The 27,955-nt window shown below is 37.1% G+C and overlaps 1 protein-coding gene across 3 annotated transcripts; it reads left to right on the top strand.

Annotated features, from left to right (window-relative positions):
- Nucleotides 1-27,564, top strand: LOC133087146 (guanylate-binding protein 6-like). 3 transcript variants are annotated; one of them, XM_061183923.1, is made up of 11 exons: nt 1-152; nt 14,049-14,265; nt 15,064-15,191; nt 17,442-17,551; nt 17,754-17,950; nt 19,306-19,551; nt 20,279-20,559; nt 21,286-21,498; nt 22,774-22,876; nt 23,215-23,408; nt 24,349-27,564. In XM_061183923.1, exons 2-11 carry the CDS (start codon nt 14,076-14,078, stop codon nt 24,574-24,576), a joined length of 1,890 nt encoding a protein of 629 aa, XP_061039906.1. In that variant the 5' UTR covers nt 1-152; nt 14,049-14,075; the 3' UTR covers nt 24,577-27,564. The 3 variants fall into 3 exon arrangements, with proteins under 3 accessions (XP_061039906.1, XP_061039907.1, XP_061039908.1); XM_061183924.1 differs by having other exon boundaries at nt 14,053-14,265; XM_061183925.1 differs by lacking the exon at nt 19,306-19,551.
- The last annotated feature ends 391 nt before the right edge of the window (nt 27,565-27,955 follow it).

The raw sequence follows: 27,955 nt of genomic DNA on the forward strand, positions 1-27,955 counted from the left end.
AGAAGGGAAGACTGGCTTGCTCAGTCTGTTTTAGCTTTGATAAAGGAGGCACAGAAAGGTGCAAGGAGCAAGTGAGCAAGGGGTGAGAGGCAAGGTGGTGTAACAGTCAAGAAATCTTTGCCGAATCATTGCCATTGGTGTGTGTGGAGCAGGTATGTCTATCTCTTTTATGTGCAACCCAAAATTGATTTCTGATTCAAAGTGACAATTGAGAAAGGGCAGGTTGCCTATTGTCTGGGGTGCAGAGGTCTATGGCTGGCTTTAGTTTTGGAGGACACTCAGCTTCTCTGGACCAGTAAGGTCTGCAAAGTGAGGGGCACACTCTGTCTCCCTGGATGTGCTGCTCCTCGAAAGAGTCCTCATGGGAGCTTGCCTGTCTTGCTTTATCAAGCTCTGTGGCTGGCATTAGAATTCAGAGAATAAGACAGTCTCTGCCAAGGAGGTTATAGGCAATTATCTAAAGAGATCGTTTCTTTTAATCTTTCTATCAGTCATACTTAACAAAGCTTCATAGCGAGAGCTCTGAAAATATCTATGTAGAGATAAATGTAGTCCCCACATAGCTGATCTTTTATTAGTTAAAAATTAAAAATCTCTTCAAAACTCTCTTTCTTTTTCCTTCTCTCTCTCTGGCTCCCCCTCCTCTCTCCTCCCTCTCTCTTCTCCCCCACACCCTTGTGTTTGTAGGTTTGTTTTTCATAGTTACATTGGAGTCTTTTGTAGCATTTAAAAAATCTATACAATCTGGGTTTAACAACCCCTCTGGATGATTCTTCTGTAGATCAAATTTTGAAAACCAATCCTGAGCAGGACTGAACAGTTGTACTTTGTTAATTGAAGTTAAAAATTCTGTAGCCTATTCACAGCTAAGAAATCACAGATCTGCAGATCTGTTTTTTTTGTTTTTGTTTTTGGTTTTGGTTTTTTTGGAGCAAAGAGAACAAAGAAGCAGTTTATTGAGGCAAAGGCAAAAGGAAACACTCAGACGAGCGTGTGGGGCACCCCTGCAGGGTTTTTTGATTCCCCCTTTTATCTTATTTTTAGCCATTTGAATGGGTGGGGTCTTTTTTTTTTTTAACGTTTTTATTGGAGTATAATTGCTTTACAATGGTGTGTTAGTTTCTGCTTTATAACAAAGTGAATCAGTTATACATACACATATATCCCCATATCTCTTCCCTCTTGCATCTCCCTCCCTCCCACCCTCCCTATCCCACCCTTCTAACTGGTCACAAAGCACCGAGCTGATCTCCCTGTGCTGTGCGGCTGCTTCCCACTAGCTATCTATTTCACATTTGGTAGTGTATATATGTCCATATATACACTACCACTCACTCTCTCACTTTGTCCCAGCTTACCCTTCCCCCTCCCTGGGTCCTCAAGTCCATTCTCTAGTAGGTCTGCGTCTTTATTCCCATCTTGCCCCTAGGTTCTTCGTGACCATTTTTTTTTTTTTTTTTTAGATTCCATATATAAAGTTGTTTGCAGTTGTTCCTCTCACATCTTCCTACAGCTTCCTGTAGTCTTCACTCTAAAGAGGGGACTGGACAGTTGCAGAAATTATAATGTAGCTGCTAGAGGCCCATGTTTTCCTTTGTATTCTTTACTCCCCACACTGAAGAATTAGACAAAAGGAGATGGTGCAGGAGCAGTGTTTGAATTTGCTTGCTGCTTTGCTCTGATAAAAAATTTTTATTTGTAGACCTTGTTTCTCAGTAACCTAGAGTTCACAGACTGTGTTCAAATGCACCCAATGGACCAACTTGTTCAGTGCAATTATTGTGGATAAATCTTCATCTAATTCAACAAACATGTACTGAAATCCTATTTTGTGTTGCATGCTATGCTCAGATATAAACTTAGAGTATTTAATTTTATTATCAAAACATTCTCCAGGCTGGACCTATAATTTTTCTCACATTACCCCTATAATTATCTTTTTTTTAAATTTAATTTTATTTATTTATTTTTATACAGCAGGTTCTTATTAGTTATCTATTTTATACATATTAGTGTATATATGTCAATCCCAATCTCCCACTTCATCCCCCCCCCCCCCCACCCAGTCTTTAAAAACTTAGGTTTAGCTAGGTGAGACTCCTTGTTTAAGGCCACATGAGTAGTAACTGATAGAGCTGTTCTTTCGGGTTTTTTTTTTTTTTTTTTGGTATTTTTTTGATAGTATTAGATGCATCTTGAATATTTGACCTATAAATATAAAACTGAATATTTGAGATATTTGAATATAATATCAGGTTTATACTGATAATGAAACATGCATAGATATTATAGGAAACTTTTAATATAATATCAATCAAAAATATGCCAGGAGACCCATGGTATAATTGTGCTTTTAATACTTAATTTTTCAAATCAAACTTTGCCTTGGAAAACAATGACAAGGAAATCCCATATCCTTTTCTCCTAGATTTACCCAGTGGTGATCTTTTGCTAGATTTGCTTTCTCTCTCTAAATATATGTATATGTCTCTCAATGTAATATAAAATGATATTTGCATTTTTATTCTTATTCTCATTTCTGGGACTAAGTTGCAAAAAAACCTGACCCTTCTCAGCTAAGTACTTCAGCCTGAATCCCTTAGGATACAAGACATTCTCCTGTCTCCTGCCTTCTCTTTTTGAAAGGGAGGCTGCATCCTTTTTATTGACCTCATTCCCACACAGCTGCTGCTTCTTCTACTTAACACTCTTCTATACCTGCAGGTAAAAGATGAGCACGTAGGATCACAGTAAAGTGTTAGCACATTTTGGTGTATGATGGTCACTTGAAAGCTACCACTGGTTATTGATAAAGGAACTTATAGGATAACCAATGTCTTTGAAGAAGATTATTCTGCCAATTAATTGGTTGCAGTAGCATGGCACAGAGAAATAGATTGTCTGCTTTTTTTCTTTTAACTTTTTTATTCTGAAAAAATATGTTTAACATAAAATTTACCATTTTAACCATTTTAAGGGTACAGTTCAGTGGGACTAAGTACATTCACATTGTTGTGCAACTATCACCACTATCCATCTCCAGATATTTTCACCATCCCAAATGGGAACTCAGTACCCTTTAAATAAACAATAACTCCCCATTCCCTCTCCCTGCAGCCCGTGCTAGACACTATTCTACTTACTGTCTATGCATTTGACTATTTTAGGTAGCTCATATAAGAGGAATCATATTATATTTTTCCTTTTGTGTCTGGCTTATTTCAATTAGAATAATGTCTCCAAGGTTCATCAATGTAACATATTAGAATTTCATTCTTTTTATAGCTGAATAATATTCCATTGTATGACTTGCCACATTTTGTTTATCCATTCATCCCTTGATGGACATTTGCGTTGTTTCACCTTTTGTCTATTTTAGATACTGCTGCTGTGAACATTGGTGTACAAATATCTGTTCAAGTCCCTGCTATTAATACTTTTGTATATATACCCTGAAGTGGAATTGCTGGATCAAATAGTAGTTCTATGTTCAATTTTTTGGTGAACCACCATAGTGTTTTCCACAGTGGTTGCATCATTTTACATTCCCACCAGCAATGCACAAAGGTTCCAATTTTTCTACATCCTGGCCAGCACTTGTTTGCCTTTTTTTTTTTTAATAATAGCCACTGTAATTGGTGTGAGGTGGTATCTCATTGTGGTTTTGATTCATATTCCCCTAATGATTAGTGATGTTAAGCATCCTTTGATGTGTCTATTGGCTATTTGTATATCTTTGGAGAAATGTCTGTTCAGGTCCTTTGCCTATTTATGAATCACATTCTTTTTGCTGTTTTTTTTTTAATTTATAAATTTTTATTTATTTTATTTTTTATTTTTGGCTGCATTGGGTCTTCGTTGCTGCATGCAGGCTTTCTCTAGTTGCAGTGAGTGGGGGCTACTCTTCGTTGCGATGCGTGGGCTTCTCATTGTGGTGACTTCTCTTGTTGCGGAGCATGGGCTCTAGGCATGCAGGCTTCAGTAGTTGTGGCACGAGGGCTCTGTAGTTGTGGCTCATGGGCTCTAGAGCGCAAGCTCAGTAGTTGTGGCACACGGGCTTAGTTGCTCTGTGGCATGTGGGATCTTCCTGGACCAGGGCTCTAACCCATGTCCCCTGCCTTGGCAGGCGGATTCTTAACCACTGTGCCACCAGGGAAGCCCTTGCTGTTGTTTTTGAGTTGTAGGATTTCTTATACATTCTGGATGCTAATTCATTATCGGCTGTGTGATATGCAAATACTTCTCTTATTCTGTTTTTTGCCTTGTTACTCTGTTGATGATGTCTTTTGATGCTCAAAAGTTATTAATTTGGATGAAGTCTAATTCATCATTTTTTCATTTTTTGCCCATGCCTTTGGTGTAACAGTCAAGAAATCATTGCCAAATCTTATATCATGAAGATTTTCCCCTATGTTTTTTTTCTAAGAATTAAAAAATTTTTTTAGCTGTTGTGTTTAGATCTTTGATCCATTTTGAGTTAATTTTTATATATAGTGTTAAGGTAATGGTCCAACTTTATTATTTTGCAGGTAAATATCAAGTTTTCTCAGCACAATTTGTTGAAAAGACTGTGCTTTCCCCATTGAATGTCTTGGCACTCGTGTCGAAAATTATTTGACCACATATGGGAGGGTTTATATCTGGACCCTTTATTCTTTTCTAGTGGTTTATATTTCTGTCTTTATGCTAGTACCACACAGTTTTGATTTGTGTATCTTTGTAGTAAATTTTGAAATCAGAAAGTGTGATACATTTAACTTTATTTTTTTTCAAAATTGTTTTGTCTATTCAGGGTTCCCTGAGATTCCATATTAATTTAAGAATGAAAAGTTTTTCTATTTCTTTGAAAAATATTATTGGTATTTTGAAAGCGATTGCTTCGAATCTGTAAATCTCTTTTCTGGTATTGACATCTTAACAATATTAAATCTTCCAGTCCGTGAACACTGGATGCCTTTCTATTTATTTATGATTTCTTTTATTTCTTTCAGCAATGTTTTATTGTTTTCATTGTACGTCTTTCACCTCCTTGGTTAAATTAATTCCTAAGTATTTTATTCTTTTTGGTACTGTTGTGAATGAAATTGTTTTCTTAAATTCCTTTTCATGTTTTTCATTGTTAGTGTTTAGAAACACAACTGTTTTATGTGTTTATTTTGTATCTTTCAACATTGCTGGCTTCATTTATTTGTTTTAACAGTGTTCTTGAGGAATCTTTAGGGTTTCAACATATACAATAATGTCATCTGTAACAAATAATTTAACTCTTCTTTTCCTATTTGGATGTCTTTTTTTCTTTATCTTTTCTAATTGGTCTGTCTAGAACCTCAAATACTATGTTGAATAAAAGTGGCAGAAGCAGGCATCCTTGTCTTATTCTTGATCTTAGAGGAAAAGTTTTCAGTATTTTACCTATGAGTATGATGTTAGCTGTGAGTTTTTCACATAAGACCTTTATTATGGTGAGGTAGTTTCTTTCTATTCCTAATTTGATGAGTGTTTTTTAAAAAATTAATTTATTTGGTTGCACTGGGTCTTAGTTGTGGCTCGCTGGCTCTCTAGTTGTGGCATGTGAACTCTTAAGTTGCAGCATGCATGTGGGATCTAGTTCCCTGACCAGGGATCGAAACTGGGCCCCCTGCAGTGTCTTAACCACTGCACCACCAGGGAAGTCCCTTGAAGAGTGTTTTTTTTTTTTAAATAAATTTATTTATTTATTTATTTACTTACTTATTTATTTATTTTTGGCTGTGTTGGGTCTTCGTTTCTGTGCGAGGGCTTTCTCTAGTTGCGGCGAGCGGGGGCCACTCTTCATCGCAGTGCACGGGCCTCTCACTGTCGCAGCCTCTCTTGTTGTGGAGCACAGGCTCCAGACGCACAGGCTCAGTAGTTGTGGCTCATGGGCCCAGTTGCTCCGCGGCATGTGGGATCTTCCCAAACCAATGCTCGAACCCGTGTCCCCTGCATTGGCAGGCAGATTCTCAACCACTGCGCCACCAGGGAAGCCCCAAGAGTGTCTTTATTATGAAAGTGCATTGAATTTTGTCAAGTGCTTTTTCTGCATTGATTGAGATGATCATGTGATTTTTCTCCTTTATTCTCTTAATGTGGTGTTTTACATTGATTGTATGTGGAAACATCCTTGCATTTCAGGAATAAATACCAGTTGGTCATGGTGTGCAATCATTTTAATATGTGGCTGATTTTGCTTTGCTAATATTTTGTTGAGAAATTTGCATCAATGTTTATAAAAGATATTTTTCTGTAATTTTTTTCTCATAGTATATTTGTATGGCTTTGGTATCAGGGTAATGCTTTTCTCATAGAATCAGTAAGGAAATGTTTCCTTTTCTTTAGTTTTTTAGATGACTTAAGAAGAATTGGTGTTAGTTATTTAAATGGTGGAAGTAATCAGTGAAGACATTTATTTCAGGGCTTTTCTTTCTTGGGAGGTTTTTTTGATTACTAACTCAATCTCCTTACTTGTTATAAATCTGTGTAGATTTCTTATTTCTTCATGATTCAGTCTTGGTCGGTTTGTGTTTCTAGGACTTTGTCCAATTCACCTAGCTTATCCAATTTGTTGGTGAACATTGTTCATAGTACTTTCTTATAATTTTTTTTTATTTCTATAGAATCTGTACTAATGTGCCCACTTTGATATCTGTTTTTAGTAATATGTCTTCTCTTTTTTTCTTAGTCAATCTAGCTCAAGGTTTGTCAATTTTGCTGATCTTTTTGAAGAACCAATGCTTGTTTTTTTTATTTTGTCTATTGCTTTTCTATTGTTTATTTCTGCTTAATCTTTATTATTTCCTTCATTCTGCTAGCCCTGAACTTTGTTTCTTTTTCTAGTTACTTAAGTAGTAAACTTAGGTTGTTGATTTGAGGTTTTTTCTTTTTTATTGCAATCATTTACAGTTATAACTTTCCATCTTAGTATTGCTTTTGCTACATATTATAAGTTTTGTTATGTTGTGCTTTCATTCTCATTTGTCTCTAAATATTAACTAATATTTCTTGGAATTTCTTCTTTGATCCATTGGTTAAGAGTGTGTTGTTTATTTTCCACATACTTGTGAAGTTTCCAGTTTTACTCTGGCTATTAATTTCTAGTTTTATTCCACTGTGATCAGAAAAGATACTTTGTATGATTTCAGACTTTTCAAAATTTAAGATTTGTTTTGTGGCCCAAAATATTGTCTATCCTTGGAAGTATTCCATGCACACCTGGGAAAATGTGTATTCTCCTGTTGTTGGATGGGAGTGTGCCATATATGTCTGTTAGGTCCAGCTAATCTGTAGTGTTGTTCAAGTCCTCTATTTTGTTACTGATCTTCTGTCTGGTTTTTCTACCCATTATTGAAAGTAGGGTTTTAAAGTCTCCTATTATTCTTGAGTGCTCTGTTGCTCAATTCTGTCAATGCTTGCTTCATATATTTTGGAGCTCTGATGTTTGAGGCATATATATTTAGAATTGTTTTATATTCTAGTGACTTGACTCTTTTACCTATTCATAATGTCCTTCTTTGTCTCTTTTAACAATGTTTGAAGTACATTCATTCTCTCTTGTCTCATATAGGTATAACCACCCCACCTCTCTTTTCGTTGCGATTTGCATAGAATATCTTCTTCCATTCTTTCACTTTTAACCTGTGTGCGTCCTTAGATCTAAAGTGAGTTAGACAACATATAGTTGGAGCACTTTTAAAAAAAATCCATTCTGCCAATCTATGCCTTTTCATTGGAGAGTTAATCCATTTACATATGACTAGGGGGAGTTTTATCTATCTGCATTTAAAGTAAGTACTAATAAGGAAGAACTTATTTTTGCCATTTTGTTATTTATTTTCTTTATGTCTTATTGCTTTTTGTTTCTCATTTTCTTCATTTCTGCTTCTTTTATGTTTAGTTGATTTTTTTGTAGTGACATATTTTGATTCCCTTTGCATTTCCTTTTGTGTATATTCTATAGATATTTTCTTTGTGATGGCTGAGGTGATTACATTAACACTCTTATAATATCTATTTTGAATAGATACCAACTTAAGTTCAAATGCATACAAAAACTCTACTTGTTCATTGCTCTTCCCTCCTCCCTTCACTGTATGTTATTAATGACAAAATTACATCTTTATATATTGTCTATCCATTAACATAGATTTATAATTTTTATGTATTTGTTTCTTATACACTGTAGAAAATAAACAGTGTAATTAAACCCCAAATTACAATAATACAGGTTTTTATATTTACCGATAAATTCCCTTTCCCAGAGATCTTTCTATATTCATATGGTTTTCTGGTTACTGTCTAGTGTCCTTTATTTCAACCCTTTAGCATTTCTACCAGGACAGGTCTAGTAGTAATGGATATCTCAGCTTTTCTTTATCTGGAAATGTCTTAAGCTCTACCTCATTTTTGAGAGCAGTTTTTATGGAAAGAGTTCTTTTTTCTTTAAAAAAATTTTTTTAAAATAATTGAAGTATAGTTAATTTACAATATTGTGTTAGTTTCAGGCATACAGCATAATGATTCAGTATTTTTGTACATTATATTTTATTAAAGGTTATTATAAGATAATGGGTGTGATTCCCTGTGCTATATCCTTGCTGCTTATCTTTATCCTTGTTGCTTATCTATTTTATATATAGTACTTTTTATCTGTTAATCCTATACCCCTAATTTGTCCCTCCCCTCTTTTCTCTCCCCTTTGGTAACCACAAGTTTGTTTTCTACATCTGTGACTTTGTTTCTGTATTTGTTTCTGAATATACATTCATTTGTATTATTTTTGAGTTTCCACACATAAGTGATATTATTTGTCTTTCTCTGTTTCACTTATTTCACTAAACACAATATTCTCTAGGTCCATCCATGTTGCTGCAAATGGCAGTATTTCATTCTTTTTACTGCCAAATAATATTCCATTGTCTACATTACTACAACTTCTTAATCCAGTTATCTGTTGATGGCACTTGGGTTGCTTCCATGCCTTAACTATTGTAAATAGTGCTGCTAAAAACATTGGAGTGTATGTATCTTTTTTGAATTAGAGTTTTCATTTTTTCTGGATATATACCCAGGCATGGGATTGCTGGATCATATGGTAGTTCTATTTTTTGTTTCTTAAGGAATCTCTATGCTGTTTTCCTTAATGGCTGCATCAATTTACATTCCTACCAACAGTGTATGAGTGTTCCCTTTTCTCCACATCCTCTCTAATATTTGTCATTTGTGATCTTTTTGATGATAGCCATTCTGACTGGTGTAAGGTGGTAGCTCATTGTGGTTCTGATTTGCAATTCTCTAGTAATTAGTGATGTTGGGCATTTCTTCATGTCCCTAATAGCCATCTGTATATCTTCTTTGGAAAAACGTCTACTCAAGTCTTCTGTGCACTTTTTGATTGAATTGTTTGCTTTTTGAGATTGAGTTGTATGAGTTGTTTGTATATTTTGGATATTAACCCCTTGTTGGTCACATCATTTGCAAATATTTTCTCCCATTCTGTAGGTTGTCTTTTCGTTTTGTTGATGGTTTCCTTTGCTATGCAAAAGCTTTTAAATTTAATTATATCTCATTTGTTTATTTTTGCTTTGATTTCTTTTGCCTTAGGAGACTGATCTAAGTAAGTATTGGTACAATTGATGTCAGAGTGTTCCACCTATGTTCTCTTCTAGGAGTTTCAAGGTTTCAGGTCTTACATTTAGGTCTTTAAACCATTCTGAATTTATTTGTGTATGTGGTGTGAGGGAATGTTTTAATTTCATTATTTTACATGTGGCTGTCCAGTTTTCACCACACCACTTGTTGAAAAGACTGTCTTTTCTGCATTGTATATTCTTTCCTCCTTTGTCACAGATTAATTGACCATATTAGTGTGGGCTTATTTCTGGGGTCTCTATGCTGTTCCACTGAACTACGTGTTGTTTTTTTGTGCCAATACCATGCCGTTTTGATTACTGTAGGTTTGTCATGTAGTCTGATGGCTGGGAGGGTTATACCTTCAATTCTGCTCTTTTTTCTCAGGATTGCTTTGGCGATTCAGGATCTTTCGTGGTTCCATATAAATTTTCATATTGTCTGCGCTAGTTCTGTGAAAAATGCTTTGATAGAGATTGCATTAAATTTGTAGATTGCTTTGGGTAGTATGGCCATTTTAATAACATTAATTCTTCCAATCCAAGAGCACTGGATGTCTTTCCATTTCTTTGAATCATCTTCAATTTCCTACATCAATGTTTTATAGTTTTTGGAGTATAGTCTTCAACTCCTTTGTTAAGTTTATTCCTAGATATTTTATTTTATTTTTGATGTGATTTTAAATGAGATTTCTTTATTTTCTCTTTCTAATATTCCTTTATTAGTGTATAGAAATGCAAGAGATTTCTGTATATTAATCTTGTATCCTGCAACCTTGCTGAATTCATTTATTAGTTCTTATAGTTTTTGGGTGGAGACTCTAAGGTTCTCTATACAGAGAGTATCATGTCATCTGCAAATAGTGACAATTTTACCTCTTCCTTTCCAATTTGGATACATTCTATTTCTTTTTCTTGTCTGAATGCTGTGGCTAGGACTTCCAATACTATGTTGAAGAGAAGTGATGAGAGTGGGCATCCTTGTCTTGTTCCTGAATTTAGTGGGAAGGCTCTCTCAAGTTTTCACCATTAAGTATTATGTTGGCTATGGGTTTCTCGTAAATGGACTTTATTATGTTGAGATATGCTTCCTCTATACCCACTTTGACAAGAGTTTTTATCATGAATGGATATTGAATTTTGTCAAATGCTTTTTCTGCATCTAGTGAAATGATCATGTGATTTTTGTCTTTCCTTTTGTTAATGTGGCATAACACATTGATTTGCCTGTATTGAACCATACTTGTGACACTGGAATGAATCCAACTTGATCATGGTGTATGATTCTTTTTATGTATTGTTGATTTCAGTTTGTTAATATTTTGTTGAGGATTTTTGCATCTATATTCATCAAAGACATTGGCCTGTAGTTTTCTTTTTTTGTGGTGCCTTTGTCTGGTTTTGGTATCAGGGAAATGGTGGCCTCATAGAATGAATTTGTGAGTGTTCCCTCCTCTTCAATTTTTGGAATTGTTAGAGAAGGATAGGTATAAGTTCTTTATATGTTTGGTAGCATTCCCCAGTGATGCCATCCAGTCCTGGGTTTTGTTTTATGGTAGTTTTTTTGTTTGTTTGCTTGTTTTTACAGATTCTATTTCACTTCTAGTGACAGGTCTGTTCAAATTGTCTGTTTTTTCTTGACTCAGACTTGGCAGTCTCTATGTCTCTAGAAATTTGTCAGTTTCTTCCAGGTTGTTCAATTTGTTGGCATATAACTATTCATAGTATCCATTTATGTTATTTTGTATTTCTTAGGTTGCAGTTGTTATTTCTCCTCTTTCATTTCTTTTTTTGTTTATTTGGGTCCTCTCTCTTTTTTTCTTGGTGAGCCTGGCTAGAGGTTTGTCAATTTTGTTTATCCTTTCAAAAAGCCAGCTCTTGGTTTTATTGATCTTTTCTATTGTTTTTTTGATCTCTATTTTATTTATTTCCTCTCTGATCTTTATTATTTCCTTCCCTCTGCTGACTTTGGGCTTTGTTTGTTCTTCTCTTTCTAATTCTTTTAGGTGGTGGGTTGTGATGAGTTGCTTCTTTCTTGTTGCTTTCAAGATTCTCTCTTTGTCTTTTGACAGTTTGATTATAATACGTTTCAGCATGGGTCTCTAATTATTTATCCTATTTGAGTTGTTGAACTTCTTGAATTTGTAGATTCATGTCTTTCATCACATTGGGAATTTTTTAGTGATTATTTCCTCAAAGAATCTCTCTGCCCCGCCTCTCCCCTTATGCTTTAGTGACTTCCATAATGCATATATCTGTCTACTTGACAATATCCCATAAATCTCTTAAGCTATATTACTTTAAAAAAATTCTTTCTTCCTTCTGCTCCTGAGACTTGATAACTTCAGATATCTTAGCTGTAAGTTTGCTGATTCTTTCTTTTGACTGCATAAATCTGATCCCATCTAGAAAATTTCTAAATTCAGTTATTGTATTTTCCAGTTTCAGAATTTCTACTGGGTTCCTTTTTATTATTTTTATCACTTTGTTGATTTTAAAATTTTGTTCACATATTGTTTTTCTTTTCTTTCTTCTTCTTTCTTTCTTTTTTTAGAAATGTGCAGATGGGATGGAGGTACAGCTTATTTATTTATTTATTTATTTAATTTTTGGCTGTCTCAGGTTTTAGTTGCGGCACGTGGGATCTTTCGTTGTGGCACGCGGGCTTCTCTCTAGTTACAGTGTGTGGGCTCCATGGCACATGGGCTCAGTAGTTGTGCTGTGCAGGCTCTCTAGTGGTGTGCAGGCTGCAGAGCACGTGGGCTCTGTAGTTGAGGCATGCGGGCTCTTTAGTTGTGCTGTGCAGGCTCAGTAGTTGAGGCACATGGGCTTAGTTGCCCTGCAGCATGTGAGATCTTAGTTCCCCGACCAGGGATCGAACCTGTGTCCCCTACATTAGAAGGCATATTCTTAACCACTGGACCACCAGGGAAGTCCCCACATGTTGTTCTTCTGGTATTCTTTAGTTCTTTGTGTTTTCATTTAGCTTTCTGAGCATATTTAAGAAAGTTATTTCAAAGTCTTTGCCTAGAACACTTAGTGCATGTATTTCTTCAGGGGTGTTTCATACTACTTTATTTTTTTCCTTTAAATGGGCCACATTTTCTTTGTGTGCCTTGAATGGGCATACATTTCTTTGTATACCTTGTGATTTTTGTTTTGTTGTTGCTTTTGTTGAAAATTGGGCATTTATAAAAGCAGCTAACTTTCCCATGCTTTGCTTACTGGCTTTGTGCCAAGGAATTCTTTCACTAAGCTAGCCCTTGGTTTTGAGGCTTGGGATTAAGCTAAGGAGAAACCATAAAGTCTTTTTAGGCTTTTCGGAGCATGCATCTTCCCTGAGCCTGTGTGTGCCTTTTCAGTTTTTCCCTGTATGTGCTGCTTTTAAATATCTTAATTTCCCAAAGTGTCTCTCCTTGGGTCTTTTGATCATCTATTGTTTGTCTCCACCCTGAAAAGGAAAACTTCAATTTCTCCTCTCAACTTTCTATTCTTCATACTTCACTTATGGTCACCACATATCTGGGCATTTTTTTCACACTAAGCATTTCTGACACTAATTTCCAAGAGTTAGTCCATACCCCACAGGTTAAGGGCTCAGTCCCACAAGACTGCCCCCCAGTTCAAATGCCAATTACAAGTCTAGGTTGTCACCTGGACTTCTAACTGGCTATACATTGGAGGTTCCCACCATCTCCTCTTCAGGTTCAATAATTTGCTAGGATGGTTTACAGAAATCGGGAAAAATAGTTTACTTACTAGATTACTGGTTTATTAAAAAAAGATACAACCCAGGAACAGCAAGATAGAAGAAATGCATAGAGAAAGGTAAGAAAGGGGTGTGGAGCTTCCATGTCCCCTCTAGACATGCCATCCTTTGACCACCTCCATGTTCATCAAGTCAGAATCTCTCTGAACCCTTTTAATTAGGGTTTTTCAGTTTTTTAAATGAAGTCTTCATTAAATAGGGATGGTTGATTAAACAATTAGTCATTGATGATTACGCAACTTTCAGCTCTTCTCTGATCCCCAGAGGTTGGGAGATGAAGCTGAATGTTCCATGTCTCTAATAGCATGCTTGGTTCTTTTAAGTATGAGTTTAGGTGGGTATGTACTTTATGTATCATAGGGCTTGGTATATCGTAGACCTTCAGTGTATAGTAATAATAACTTGAATTTTATTATTATTATTGAAGTAAAACTATAGAGAGTGATAATAGCCTGTGTTTCACTACAAACATCATCAGAGATTTGAGGGAATGATGGAGGGAAACATCTGTAGTCTGCTAATTCTAGGTTAGCTTTCGTCTCATGGAAAGTACAGAAATCTAACCAAGTCCAACGTTGACAAATGCTTGTATGACTCTGAGTTAGGGAATGACTTTATAATCTTATTTCTACTAGGAAGCACTTCTAGGTTAGCAGGTTGCCATGGCATCTGGACCCAACATGATGGACCCCATTTGTCTGGTGGAAAATGACAATGAGCTGCTGTCAGTGAACCAGAAAGCTCTACAGATTCTTGAGAAGATTTCTCAGCCATTGGTGGTGGTGGCCATTGTAGGACTGTATCGTACAGGCAAATCCTACTTGATGAACCGTCTTACAGGACAGAACCATGGTGAGTGTTGTACTTGGTCAGGATCCATTTGTTTGACTCTAGCTGATATCTCAGCCTCTTAATTTTCTTCCCTGGTCATGTGAAGGGAGAACCAAATTCCTCTCAATAAGCCAATGTTTCACTTCTAATTCTCACCACTAAATCACTACCTTATTGTGATCTGTTGTCATATTTTTTGTTTTATTCCTATAAAGCAAAATTTCTCCTATGTATGCAAAAAATCCTACCTTCTTCTACCTGCTTAAGTACTGGGCTCTTGCAATTGTGTCTTCTCTCTCTCAAAACACATTTTGGTTTTTTATGGAATATTCTCATCAACATATAAAGATGTTTCATTATTTATCATCTTAAAAATCCTTCCTGGACTTCATATCCTATTGTGGCTAATACCTCTCCCCCTTTTCAAAAATTATTTTGTCTGGCAAAAAATATAATCTCAATTTCTTTTTTCCACTTTTTTACCTGCCCATATCTTACTGCTATCCACTTCTCTCTGCCTCTGAACCTCACCATTCTTTCAAAATACTCTTCTTATGGTTATCTGAGACCTCTGTTTTGTCTGATTCATGGATACCTCTTTGTCTCCTTTTTCATCCCTTGCTTGGCATCATTCTCACAATTAATATCCCCTCCTCCTTGAAATAGGTGACAGACAAAGTAGGACATTCTTGAGGAAATAGAGAAAGCACCATGTTGTATGCTGGGGTACTTACACTCCAGTAAGTCTGACTTTGTAGCCCCTGGGCTGCTTAGATTATCTGCTGTAACTGAATGTTGCTTTCTCCCCTCCCCTTGCAGGTTTCTCTCTGGGCTCTACAGTGCAGTCTGAAACAAAGGGCATCTGGATGTGGTGTGTGCCTCACCCTTCCAAGTCAGACCATACCCTGGTCCTTCTGGACACAGAGGGCCTGGGCGATGTGGAAAAGGTAAGGCAGAAAATCACAGATAAATCCTTTTTATTCTGGATTTTCTCCTTATTGCTTGACGATCATAGACATTTAACTGCTGTAGTCTATTTGTAAAGTCTAGAAATCACCTATAGTAAATGAGGCAGACTATGGTCTGTTTGAATCTCACTTCTAGGTAAGGTATCATGGTATGTTAGATAAAATCTTTTATTTCTTGGCACTTGATTGCATTTAATAAATAATTGTTGAACAACTGAATTCTAGACCTTTGGACTTAGTACTGTAGATATCAGTGACCAAAATAAAGGTCCTGTCCTCAAAGAGTCTTTAGTCCAGTTGACAAGACCACACATATGCAGTCAGGTTTAATAAAGTATGATTGGTAAAAAAGCAGGTTGGAGAGAGGAAGAAGTGCTGTGTTGCAATCCCCAACTTCTGTCAATTCCATGTTAGCTCTAGGTTGAATGGTCCTTTTGAGTTATCCTGAGTTAGGACAAGGGTGCTGATAAATTATTGAAAGCCTGCTCTGGAAGCCTTTCTAATTAAGAGGCCTGACACCTGAAGACTGTCTTTCACCAGCACTCCCAACAACTGGGGGACTAAGTCCTTCAGTCTTGAAAGGTGATCCAGGCAGCACCTCACAATTTCCATAATTTACAGTTAAGTGTAAGGATGCCTTGGTAAGAAAGTGGAGAAACATCAACCTAGGAGTGAGAAAGTTTTCTGATTCACCTTCTTAGCTACCAGATGAAGAATGTATTTGAAGGTTGGAGTTAAGAGATGGGTTTATATTTTCTATGATGAAGTTCATCAACTGCTCACAGAGCATTGTAGAATGCTGTAAGATACCTCTGAATATGCTGTTTCTATGAAGGCATGTGTTTGTCCTACAAGAAACATTTTAAGATGGATTTTTGGTATTTTAGCTTTCTACTAATGGATGAAATAAATTATTTTTTTCCACTTACTTTGAGACTTATTTGGAAATAGTATCTAAATTTCCATAGCTTTCTATTTCTTCCCAAAGGAGAATTAGAAATTCTGTATTTATTTTAAAATCATATATCAAGCAATGATATAGTCTTGTTGTTGAAATAATTTATTGTTTGTCATAAATACCACTTTTCTTATCCTAATTGATTATTTTAAAAAATTGGGTTTTGGGGAAATAAAGTGATGAATAGACTATTTCCCCCCCCCCCCCAAACTCCCATATAGACTCTTCTTGACATGAATCACAGTTTTTGCATTTGTTCTAGGGAATAGCTTCACAACCGTTATAGTAGAAATGATCTCTGGACTTATGCTATTACTTAGACAGTGCTATGATTTATACAAACACATTAGCCTGGCCTTTAAGGCCCTTCATCAGGCTGCACTAGAGCTCAAATGTACTTCTCTACTCACCCTCTGCTCCAGTCAAATGAAACAACTCTGTTTTCATTACAAGACCCCTGTATTCTCCCATGTCTAATTTTGCTTCTGTGAGTGTTTCTATCTATGGGACCACCTTCATTTCTTCAATTCCACATTCCACCAATTCTTTAATACTCAGTTCAAGACTTTGAGGAAGCTTTCATATCATAGATTCTTTCTCCAACTTTCATAGCTCTATTCTTCCTTGACAAACATAAATTTTAATTTAATATTATAGCTATAAGTTCAACTGCTTATATACATTACTAAGATATAAGCTTTTTATAGGTACTGTCATCTTTGTTGCATTTATTGTTATGGATGTTTGTCACTGCTTTGAAATAGGCATCTTGAAAGGAATAATTGTCATTTTTAACATGGCTTTTTGAAATCTAAGAAACAGTGGGGAGCATTCAGTAACTTCCTGCAGATATTTATTGATTGGATATAATTTAAACACCCAGTTATGCCAACTGTGGTATATTTTATATGGGCTATGATTAATAAATATTTGTAGAATGAATACGTGCTAACACTCATCATTGAATACATAATTACACACCAAGTACTGTACTAGATTTTATGTATATGTTATTTTACTTCATCCAATTGAGGGGAAAAAAAGCACTATGAAAATAAGAACAATTTTACATATGAAAAAATTGGAAACATAAAAATGTCTTTGTAATTGTCAAAGCTGTTATCTGTATTTATGTTTCTCTTCAAACAATTTCTTTGCATGGTGAGTATGTCAGCTGAAATAATAAATGAAAATATGATAGAATAAGTGTATGAATGAATTTCTAATTTAGGAGTAAACTCCTAAATCTCGTGTTCAAATGTGCTTTCTAGGGTGACCCTAAGAATGACTCGTGGATCTTTGCCCTGGCTGTGCTTCTATGTAGCAGCTTTGTTTACAACAGCATGAGCACCATCAACCACCAAGCCTTGGAGCAACTGCAGTATCCTTCCAGGAACTGAACCACCAAGTTTCACTGAGTTTTTAGGAATGGAGATAGAGTCAGTTTCTCCTTCCCTGTTATTTAGTTGCCTTTAGTGGAGTGGAGGGGACTCACGGTAAAAGAGAGTGATTATAATACTTTTTAATTAGGGAAATGTGGGAATTGTGTGTAGGGGTTTTCTTTTGCTTAACCAAGTTCCTAGTTATGTGACAGAGCTCACAGAACTCATCAGGGCCAAGTCCTCTTCAAGACCTGATGAAGTAGAAGATTCCACAGAGTTTGTGAGTTTCTTTCCAGACTTTATCTGGACTGTACGGGATTTCACCCTGGAGCTGATGTTAAACGGTCACCCTATCACAGAAGATGAGTACCTGGAGAATGCCTTGAAGCTGATTCCAGGTATCAGAGCATGGCCTGGACAGTGGATGGTCCAATAGAGGGTGGGATCTACTACACACCGTCCACCATCTCTGGGGCTGCATTTGTATTTGAGACTAGATCAAAGTCTGTAGAAATTGTGGCTGGAAAGCGGATTGCAAAGCTCTAGCGACTGGAGTCTAAGTTCTCTTAAGAAAAGTAAAGTGTAAGGTAAAGTGAAATTATTCAAAACCAATTTGTTTTTCATACTGTTTATAACTTAGCATGCAGATTACAATGGGTGCTAAATCTTCTAAAGACCAGACACTTGAGTTCCCTATTTTGGCTTCTGCTTTTTTTGTTGAGGAAAACAACTGACAAGATACTTGTTAGACATGAAATTAAAATGAAAAGTCAATCTAATGAAAAAAAAAAGTGCGTTTCACATAGTTAGGTATTATTTTTCTCAAAGAGGGAACTTTCTAATCCTGTATAGTATATCATCTACAAAATGACTTTATGTTCTAAGTAATCCTGAAGAAGTGTGTGTCTTTTCAATCTATGCCTTTTCAATATTTCCAATAATTTTTAGAACATTCATTTTACATTCCATATCACAGCTTTCTCCTAATTCCCATATATTTACCCATGCTTGAATTACAAATTAATAAATTATTTTAATGGGTTACATTTACAGTGGGTATATCTGATAAAATCTTGAAAGATATATCAATTCTGATTTATTCCTTTTTGTTTTCACTTTTCTATTTATGCTTTCTCAAAATATTTGTTGAGAAATTGGCTAGGCGGGAGAAGACAACTGTCAGATCAAATATAATCCTTTATGTCAAAGAGGTTCTTGATTAGTGGTGACATCTTAAAATTACATTTTAGGTACATTTACCCTTCAGTGTTTTTTACTAAAAATTAGCTAACTCTGTACCAATTATTTTTTAGCATCAAAATCATTTTCCCTAAATAATCTGGTGTCATTCCTAATATTCCTGATATTGTTCACTATCCCTTTTTTGTGGCTCTTCTTTTTAGTCCCACAGCTCAATTCCTACATGAGATTAAGTGGAGCAAAAAGTTACACTTGACCTTTCATTCTTTTAGCCATTAGTTCAGTAAACATCTAATAGACAACTACTCTACCATGTGCAGGTCTGGGGATACCAGCCATAGGTTTCTTTTACTGGATCAGAAGTCTCCCCAAATTTCTCTCCAGAGTTACATCATTGGTATAAGTTTGATGTGCATAGAAGTACTGAATGTCTATGTTAAAGGAGTGATAAACATAGAAGACAGCAAAGATACACAAATCCCTGTCATAAAAACCATTAGCTCCCTTGTCCCAAGACTCTTCCCAGTCTAATCTCTGTTTTTCTGTCCCTCAGGCAAGAATCCCAAAGCCCAAACATCAAATCTACCCAGAGAGTGTATCAGGCATTTCTTTCCAACACGGAAATGTTTTGTCTTTGACCGGCCAACAAATGACAAAGAACTTCTAGCTGATATTGAGAATGTGTCTGAAGACCAACTGGATCCTAAATTCCTGGAACAAACAAACAATTTCTGTTCTTACATCTTCACCAATGCAAAAACCAAGACCCTCAGAGAGGGAATCACAGTCACTGGGAACCGTGAGACTCTTTTTCCCATTTCCGTGGGCCCGTTGAATATTTTATATATGTGTTTTTCAGTAGTTTTGTTTGATTCCGTATGGAATTTAGGTTTTACAGACATTCATACTCCATGAAGAAATGTGTATATTTTATACTTATCTTACTTTTGGAGATTTAAAAATCTCTCCCCCAAATTGCAAGTTTTGTCACTGAAGTCTGTGGCTTCCACTTATCTGAAAAATTCCTACACTAAGAAAAAAATTCACTATCTGGGTATAAAAACAAAATTCCATTTTCTTAGGGGAAGTCTTGTATAGTAAGTGTTCTTCACAAGGAGAATACAAAAAATATTTTGGGAGTTTACAGTGGTCCAAAAATAAATATTAGCCCATAAATCACTGAAAAATCCATTCAAAGCCTCAGAATTGGGAATAAATATAATCTGATATAATCTGATATACCTTGTCTCATCTCAATACCTCTGTAATCTATCTTGCTTTCAATATTTCAGATATCCCCTAGTATTTTACATACAGGTAAATTTTTAATTTTTTTCAGCCCTGTGGGCTGGAAAACCATAAAAATGAAGAGTCAGTAGGAAAATGAAGGTAGGGATAGTAGAAGGGGGAAGTGGGCTGTGTGTGTGTGTGTGTGTGTGTGTGACCTTAGAAATGTAGCCTCAGAATCCTGTTGCCTACTGACTGATAACTTAATATTTATCCCTTAAATGTCCTGGCTTATTCAGGTCTGAGGACTCTGGTTGTGACCTACGTGGATACCATCAATACCGGAGCTGTACCTTGTTTGGAGAACGCAGTGACAACTCTGGCCCAGCTGGAGAACTCAGCGGCTGTGCAGAAGGCAGCCGACCACTACAGTGAGCAGATGACCCAGCGACTGAGCTTCCCCACAGACACGCTCCAGGAGCTTCTGGAGGTGCATGCAGCCTGTGAGAGGGAAGCCATTGCAATCTTCATGGAGCACTCCTTCAAGGATGAAAATCAAGAATTCCAGAAGAATCTTGTGGTAATTTCTCTTAGTATTTACCATTTGTCCCCTCCTCTTGAAGAAGGGGAGAATATGACAGAATGAAGAGGCATCTGTCAAAAGCCTAGCAGAGCCTTTACTGAATCCATGGCTCATCCCTCTCTCAAGGATAAAGTAGTCTGTGTTCCCGTCAGGGATAGGGCTTCAAAGGACTACATTTCCTTCTTTTTTCTGCCAAACCTCAGGCAATTTATCTGGAAATGTCTCTCATTTCTGATGTAAAATCAGTATATATATCTTCATAAAGTAAATACTTCTGTGGATTCCAAGACTGTCCAGAGCACCCAAAAGTCATTCTTAAGCTGGTTTCTTTTCCTGTGAACACACTCCCATGACCAGCAACCAAAATTTCTCTTATCAGCCCCTCATTCCAGGCCATTTTCCACTTAGGTTGCTCCTTGTATCATTGAATATAGAATCACTGAATGTTGCAGCTGCAAGGAACCACAGAGATTAGATAATGTAACTCCAACATTTCAGATGAAGAACCTGAAGGGAGGCTAAGAAACTTTCCTGTGGTCTTACAGAGAGTTTTCAAGATTGTGAATAGATCAAATCTTGTGATTGCTATTTTATTCCCTGTACTCCAACAGAATGCTTTTCTCATGAGGACCACAGTCAGACCAATCCTTCTATCAGATTCCTTGGAAATTTATCTCCTCTGTTCCTTGCTTCTGGTGACATCCCTCTACATTTCCCTTGCAGGAAATCATAAAGGATAAGAAGGAGGGTTTCTTGCTGCAGAATGAACAGACATCTGTCAAATACTGCCAGGATAAACTTCATGAGCTTTCCAAGGCCCTAATGGAAAGTATTTCAGCAGGCACTTTTTCTGTTCCTGGAGGTCATGAACTCTACAGGAAAGCAAAGGAAATGCTTAAAAGGGACTATTGCCAAGTGCCCAGGAAAGGAGTGAAGGTGAGGAATAAGGGGAGCATGGGGAGTCTACAGAATAGAGTCAAGGGGGTCTTCTGAAAATCTGAGAGCACAGCACCAGGTGTGGGTAATGAGAGAGCATGGGCATATCATGACAACTTTAGCTCTTGAGGTCCATACAATGTTCTTTATTCCTGAGGAGAAATGTCCATTCCCAGAAAATGACTATGGATTTCTAAAATTCATGAGACAGAACAGAAATTGTTCATTTCTTCATCCGACAACATGCTTTTTGATGTGCCAAGTGCAGACGATTTACAAATCAGAGTCTTTGTACTCAAGGCTGATCACAAGAGAGGAAGTCCAATACACAGACAATTGCATACAAAGTTATAACACTTGTGAACCTGTGAAAATGGGCTACATAGGTGATAGTAACAAATGTAATAATAAAAAAGTAATAATGATAATTTTGAACTGTTATTGCCTATAGCCATAATGCTAAGCTCTTTCGCTAGACTCTAATCCTTCAAATAACATTAAGAAGCATCTACATTTATTGTCAACATTTTAAAGATCTGAACAGAGAGGCTTAGCAGGTTAAACTAACTTGGCTAAAGTTACAGACAGCAAGTAGCAGAGGAAAACAGCAGCACATTTTAGAGGCGGTATTTCACATTGGGAAGAGAAATATATAAAAGCACCAGAGGGGCTTCCCTGGTGGCGCGGTGGTTAAGAATCTGCCTGCCAATGCAGAGGACACAGGTTTGAGCCCTGGTCCAGGAAGATCCCACATGCCACGGAGCAACTAAGCCCGTGCACCACAACTACTGAGCCCGCGTGCCACAACTACTGAAGCCCATACTCCTAGAGCCCGTGCTCGGCAATAAGAGAAGCCACCACCACGAGAAGCCTGCACACCACAACGAAGAGTAGCCCCCGCTCGCCACAATTAGAGAAAGCCCTCATGCAGCAACGAAGACCAAACACAGCCAAAAATAAATAAATAAAAAATTTTAAAATAAATAAATAAATACATTATCTTACTCATCCCCCCCCCCCCCAAAAAAAAGCACCAGAGATCCTGGGTTTGTAGAACTGAACATAGTTCTGACTGGCTGGAATCTGGAGTGGGTAGAAGGAAGTAGCACGGGGCTAGATACTGGAGGAAGACAGGTCACTCTAAGGAGCTTAGGCTTGTAGTGAACCACTGTAGAATTTTAAACATGAAGCAAAAATTACATGGACATACTTGTTTTTGCAGCACTAATCTCCTCCATGGAATTGTAAGTTCTGTGCTCCTTCTTGGTTCCTCAGGCAAACGAAGTCCTCCAGAGCTTTCTGCTGTCACAGGTGGCAATAGAGAAATCCATCCTGCAGGCAGATAAAGCCCTCACTGATGGGGAGAAGGCTGTAGTAGGTACGGAGTAGGGCTCTGGCAGTCCTGCAGTTCCCTCTGACAGGTGTGAGAGCAAAACCTTCCTGATAACCAGGAGCCTCTTCTCCATCTGTGGAACAACTCTGCTACATCCGAAAACAGCAAGGGGAGTTGTGGTTGGACGTGGTTAGACGTCAGCCAGACAGAGCCTCTCCCATCACTTTCTGAAATGTGCTCTTGGTGGTGTGGACACGGGGTGGGGGGGTGGATTTCAGAGATTTCCTACCTCCCTTTCCAATTTTATTTGGTCTCTGAGGTCAGGAGGGTAGAGATCAGTCCTTACCTTATTTTCATCCCTCTCTAAAACCTTCTTGGGGCAGAGGAGCGGGCCAGGAGGGAGACAGCTGAGAGGGAACAGGAGGTGCTGAAACAGAAACTGCAGGAACAGGAGCAGCAGATGGGAGCACAACAGAGGAGCCTCCAGGAGAACATAGCCCAGCTGACAGAGAAGCTGGCGAGGGAAAGAGAAAACCTGCTGAGAGAGCAGAATATGATGTTGGAGCATAAGCTGAAGGTAGGGCAGGCTGTGGCCTTAGTAGTGCTTGACGGTCATTACCCTTGTACGGCAGGAAGGGATGGGCGAAGGTTACAGCAAGACTATGGGGGGAAGCACCACTGCCATTTACTGCTTGTGATTTATTAAAAGCCTGAAGCCTTTGAATCCTTCCAAAGCCTTTGAATTCTACTCTATAAGTAGACTCTGGAGAGTTCAGCATGATTATGGCCCCTCCAATCCCTTGGAGAATATAAATAGTGTTTGGATATCCATTTTGAGAATGTTTAAATGATCTCATGAGGCTTCATGAAACAGATATCCCAACCACATATATTTAATATGAGCAGCAACTGGTTTGCTTTACCAGGATCACTGCCAATTACCAGGAACCTTGCTACCACCCAAAGACCCTGAGGTAGATCTATGCTGTCATAAAACTATCGGAAATGTCCAGACTTAAAAACATAGAGAGGCAACGGCTTCTAAACTTGCTGCATTGTCTCCAGGTGTGGATAGATACCCAAACTCTCATGTGGCATAGAGGGAGTTCTCTCACTGTCCATCTGGATGTGTTTATAACGGATTTCTATGACTTGGGTGACTGCACCATCCTGAGTGGGACTGAGAATTAGTGCAATCAGACCAAGGTTACCTCTCACCTCTCATTTTTTGGCTGGAACATATATTTGTCCTCATGTCAGGCTTAGCTTTTTGGCAAAACCCAATGGTATGTGAATATTAGTAAGGCTGTAAACTATACTTTCTCTTAGTGTTCAGATCCAAACCAGTAGATATTCTGTGTTACAAAATTCTCCTTTCATGACTGAGTAAGAAAGAACAATTTTAGGAGTGAAACAAAGATAGTTTGACAAAGTTTTAAAGTTTGACAAAATGTAATCCTTGAAAAAAAATGGGGATTTAAAAAGTTTTACTTCCCTTCTCACTTTTTTTTGTTTAGGTCCAGGAAGCTCTGCTTAAAGAAGGATTTAGAAAGAAATCTAAGGAGATGAATGCAGAGATAAATCATTTGAAAAATATGATTGATAATACTAAAGATGATGATACTCCCTGGCTGGCACTAGCCTTGGACAAATTTGGCAAAGAGATCTCTTCACTATTGTGCACTCCAGGCAAACTTCTTGGTCATATTGTGAGTGGTGTGAGCTCCCTATTTAAAAAGAAGTAGCTCTCCTTTTAAAGAAATTATAGATGCATAATATATGTACATGCTCTGGCCTGTGTTTGGTGTGAAAGCTTTTCACTTTCATTCAGCAAATCTTTAAATATAAAAAGTAGTTACTAGAAAATATCAATGCCTGGCCCACATTAGATAGAATAAATACATGGACACTTTGTTATAGTATGTTCACTTTTAGGAAATATATGTGTGCAAAATCATATATATGTATATATACATACATACATACAAGAGGACCGTTGAGGCATCCCTTTTAATGGCAAAAGATTGGAAACTACTTAAATGTCCATCTATATAAATTGGTAATATACATTTTCCATGTACATATACTGGAATATATGGAATATATATACTGGAAGTGTAGCCAGTATACTGGAATATATACTGGAATACTATGTAGCCAGTAAATAAATTGGAGTGGAGGTTTATATGTATAAATATAGAACAACCTTGAAGATATATAGTAGAGTGAAAAAAATGAGGTACAAAACAGTTTGTATAATCTCTTCACCATAAAAAATGCAATTATTATGTGCACTCATATATATGTATACGTAGAATGCCTCTGGAAGATTCATTAGAAAGTGGTATCATTGGTTCTTTCTGGGGAGAACAGCTTGGCATTAGGGATGGAAGGGACACATACTTTTCATTATATCCTCTATCTTTTCAATTTTGTAAAGAAAGCTTGTATTATCATTTCTCAAATAACAAAGAAAACATAAAGTATAATACTAAAAATGATAATAAATGGAATGTGAAATTGACTATTAGATGATGAAATTGCTCATTGCTTCTAGAAATGACATCAGTCTGTTCAATGAGTTGGATCAGAATACTAGAAAGCATAAAATCTGCATCCTAATCTTGTTTTCACTTTGGCTTTGTTTTTAATCCCTTATATTTGCTTCAAAAAGAAGGTATAAACTTTCCTGTTACCCCTTGAAATCTCAGCTAGAGGAGCCTTCACTTCCTCTCTTTGAGTTACACTTCTAAGGTATTGGAAGAAAATGACTAAACATTAAGAATATGCACTGGTGAGAGGAATCCCATCGTTCTTGAATGTTCATTGGTGGACTCTCTGCTGCAGGCAAGGGCCAAAGATGTGATGTATCATTGAAGAACTGGATGCCCTGATAGTACTGGGGATTATAGACCCTGACGCCTGGAGGCCACCTGTTGGCATTTAAACATCAGAAGCCCAAGTACATACCATAGTGATGAGCATCATGGTTTGTCTTAGCTGAGGCTGCTATAACAAAATTACCGTAGACTGGTTGGCTAAGACAAGAGCGTTTATTTTTCCCCGTTTCTGGAAGCTTTAAGTCCAAAAGCTCGTGCCAGCACTGTTGGGTTGTTGGTAAGGGTCCTCTGGCAGCTTTACAGATGGCAACTTTCTTACTGTGTCCTCACATTTTTGGGAAAGGGAGGAGGCGGGGAGAGAACCTCATGATTCTTTGTTATAAGGGCACTAATCAGATTCATGTAATCCCCATACTCATTACCTAATTTCCTCCCCAAAGGCCCACTTCCAAGTACATGGGAACATTGGAAGATAGGGTTTCCTCAAATGAATTTTGGAGAACACAAGCATTCAGTCTATAACGTGGTTGGAGTGGCAGCCAGCCGGACCTGAGCAGAGAAAATTCTGAATATGGCAAATAGAACAGGGTGTCTGTAGAGTCAAAAGGGAGGGGAGGAAACAATCAAATGGAATCAAGGATATTTACCAGGAGGCTGAGAGGTAGCCTCGATAAAAAAGACACAGTCCATAGCCTTGATCTAAACCAATTTCAGATCATGAACCTATCACCTGGAGGAGAGGGCAGGATCCCAAGAGAAAGGACTCTGCAACTCTAGAACAAGTTAAATGATAATGATTTCCCCAGTCCCCCTCCTAGGGGACCTCTGGAAATTCACTTGGTACCTGTGTGCTGGGAAATGGAAATGCCCAAACGTTTCGATGACTCTTGGAATCAGGATCCAAGTTCGCAGTGATACTCAGATCCTGAAAAGACCTCACAGTCTCCCTGTTAAAGTAGAGTCACACAGGATCCTGGTAATAAATGCAGTCTTGGCCCAGGTGCAATGCAGCTAATTTGGTCTAGTATTTGTTTTCAAATAAAAGTAAAGTTCATCTGAGGACAGAAACCATTACATATTTTTCTGTACATCTTCATGGAGTATGTTTAGGCACAGAGTGTACTACATAAGAATCTGCTGGAAAAACAAAAGACTGACACATGTGTAACTTATCAATTGCCAGATTTCTATGAACACTCTAAGGGTCTTTGGTAATAGATAGTTCGGATTTTACACACTAGGTTAAGGTCTCTAAGGTGACCCTTTAAGCCTTTAAGGTCTTAAAGGCTAGCAGAGCAAAAGAAACTTTTCTGGTGTGGTCTCCTCCTCTGTGACTTCGTGTATCACAGTCTCTGTGCCTCTGCAAGGATGTTAACATGTCTTCACTGGAGATTTTAAATGACTCTATCCAGTTGTGGCTTCAAGTGTTCAGAAGGAAGAATGGCTTTGACTTTTATGGAAGAAACCATATAGTAATGAATATGTGGCCAATAAATGGTAGGCTTTAATGAAAAAGCAAACTATTCTATAGAAATATTGTATATCTGTTCTCATTGAGAGCTTGAATTAAGCAGATGTTCTAATCCCTTAGACTAGAGACACCCCAAATTGAAGAACAAAAAGAAGTCTTGACTTTTTTAGATTTGACATATAAAGGACATCATACAGTACTTGTCTTTCTCTGTCTGACTTATCTAACTTAGCATAATGGGCTCAAGGTCCATCCATGTTGTCACAAATGGCAGAACATCCTCCTTCCCTGTGGCTGAATAATATTCCATTGTGTATATGTACCACTTCTTTTTTATACATTCATCTGTTGATTAGTGTTTAGGTTGTTTTCATATCTTGGCTATTGTGACTAACAGTGCAATAAACATGAGAATACAGATATCTCTTTGAAATACTGTTTTTATTTCCTTTCAATAAAAAATAATAAAACTAACTTGTATTGATCGCTTAAAAAAAGAAAAAGACTTTCAAAAGTAGTTAACAATTTATTCACACATCTAATACTCATTAAGGAATACTTAGTTCCAATTATTTACACTGTTTACTAAATTCTTATGCCCTACCTGCCATTGTTCTGGATTGTGTGAAGAGAGCAAAGTAAAGATCTTGTTCTCATGCAGGTTACCCCCTATAGGGAACTTACATAATATTCTGGCAATATTTAGGCAGTAATAAAAGTTGCAAATATATATATCTTACCTGGATAGTGATTAAGACTCAGAGTAGAAACCAAATAGTCCTTCTTTAAGTTTGGTTTCAATCTAGTCCATCT

Source organism: Eubalaena glacialis, chromosome 3 (assembly GCF_028564815.1).
Source record: "Eubalaena glacialis isolate mEubGla1 chromosome 3, mEubGla1.1.hap2.+ XY, whole genome shotgun sequence".
Lineage (NCBI taxonomy): Eukaryota > Metazoa > Chordata > Mammalia > Artiodactyla > Balaenidae > Eubalaena > Eubalaena glacialis.

What these genes read in the sequence shown, in the direction of transcription:
- LOC133087146 (XM_061183923.1), top strand. Translation starts at nt 14,076, where the DNA reads ATGGCATCTGGACCCAACATGATGGACCCCATTTGTCTGGTGGAAAAT. An exon ending in AATTCCAGAAGAATCTTGTG is followed by an intron (nt 20,560 to 21,285) that starts GTAATTTCTCTT and finishes TTTCCCTTGCAG; the next exon opens with GAAATCATAAAGGATAAGAA. An exon ending in TGGGGAGAAGGCTGTAGTAG is followed by an intron (nt 22,877 to 23,214) that starts GTACGGAGTAGG and finishes TTCTTGGGGCAG; the next exon opens with AGGAGCGGGCCAGGAGGGAG.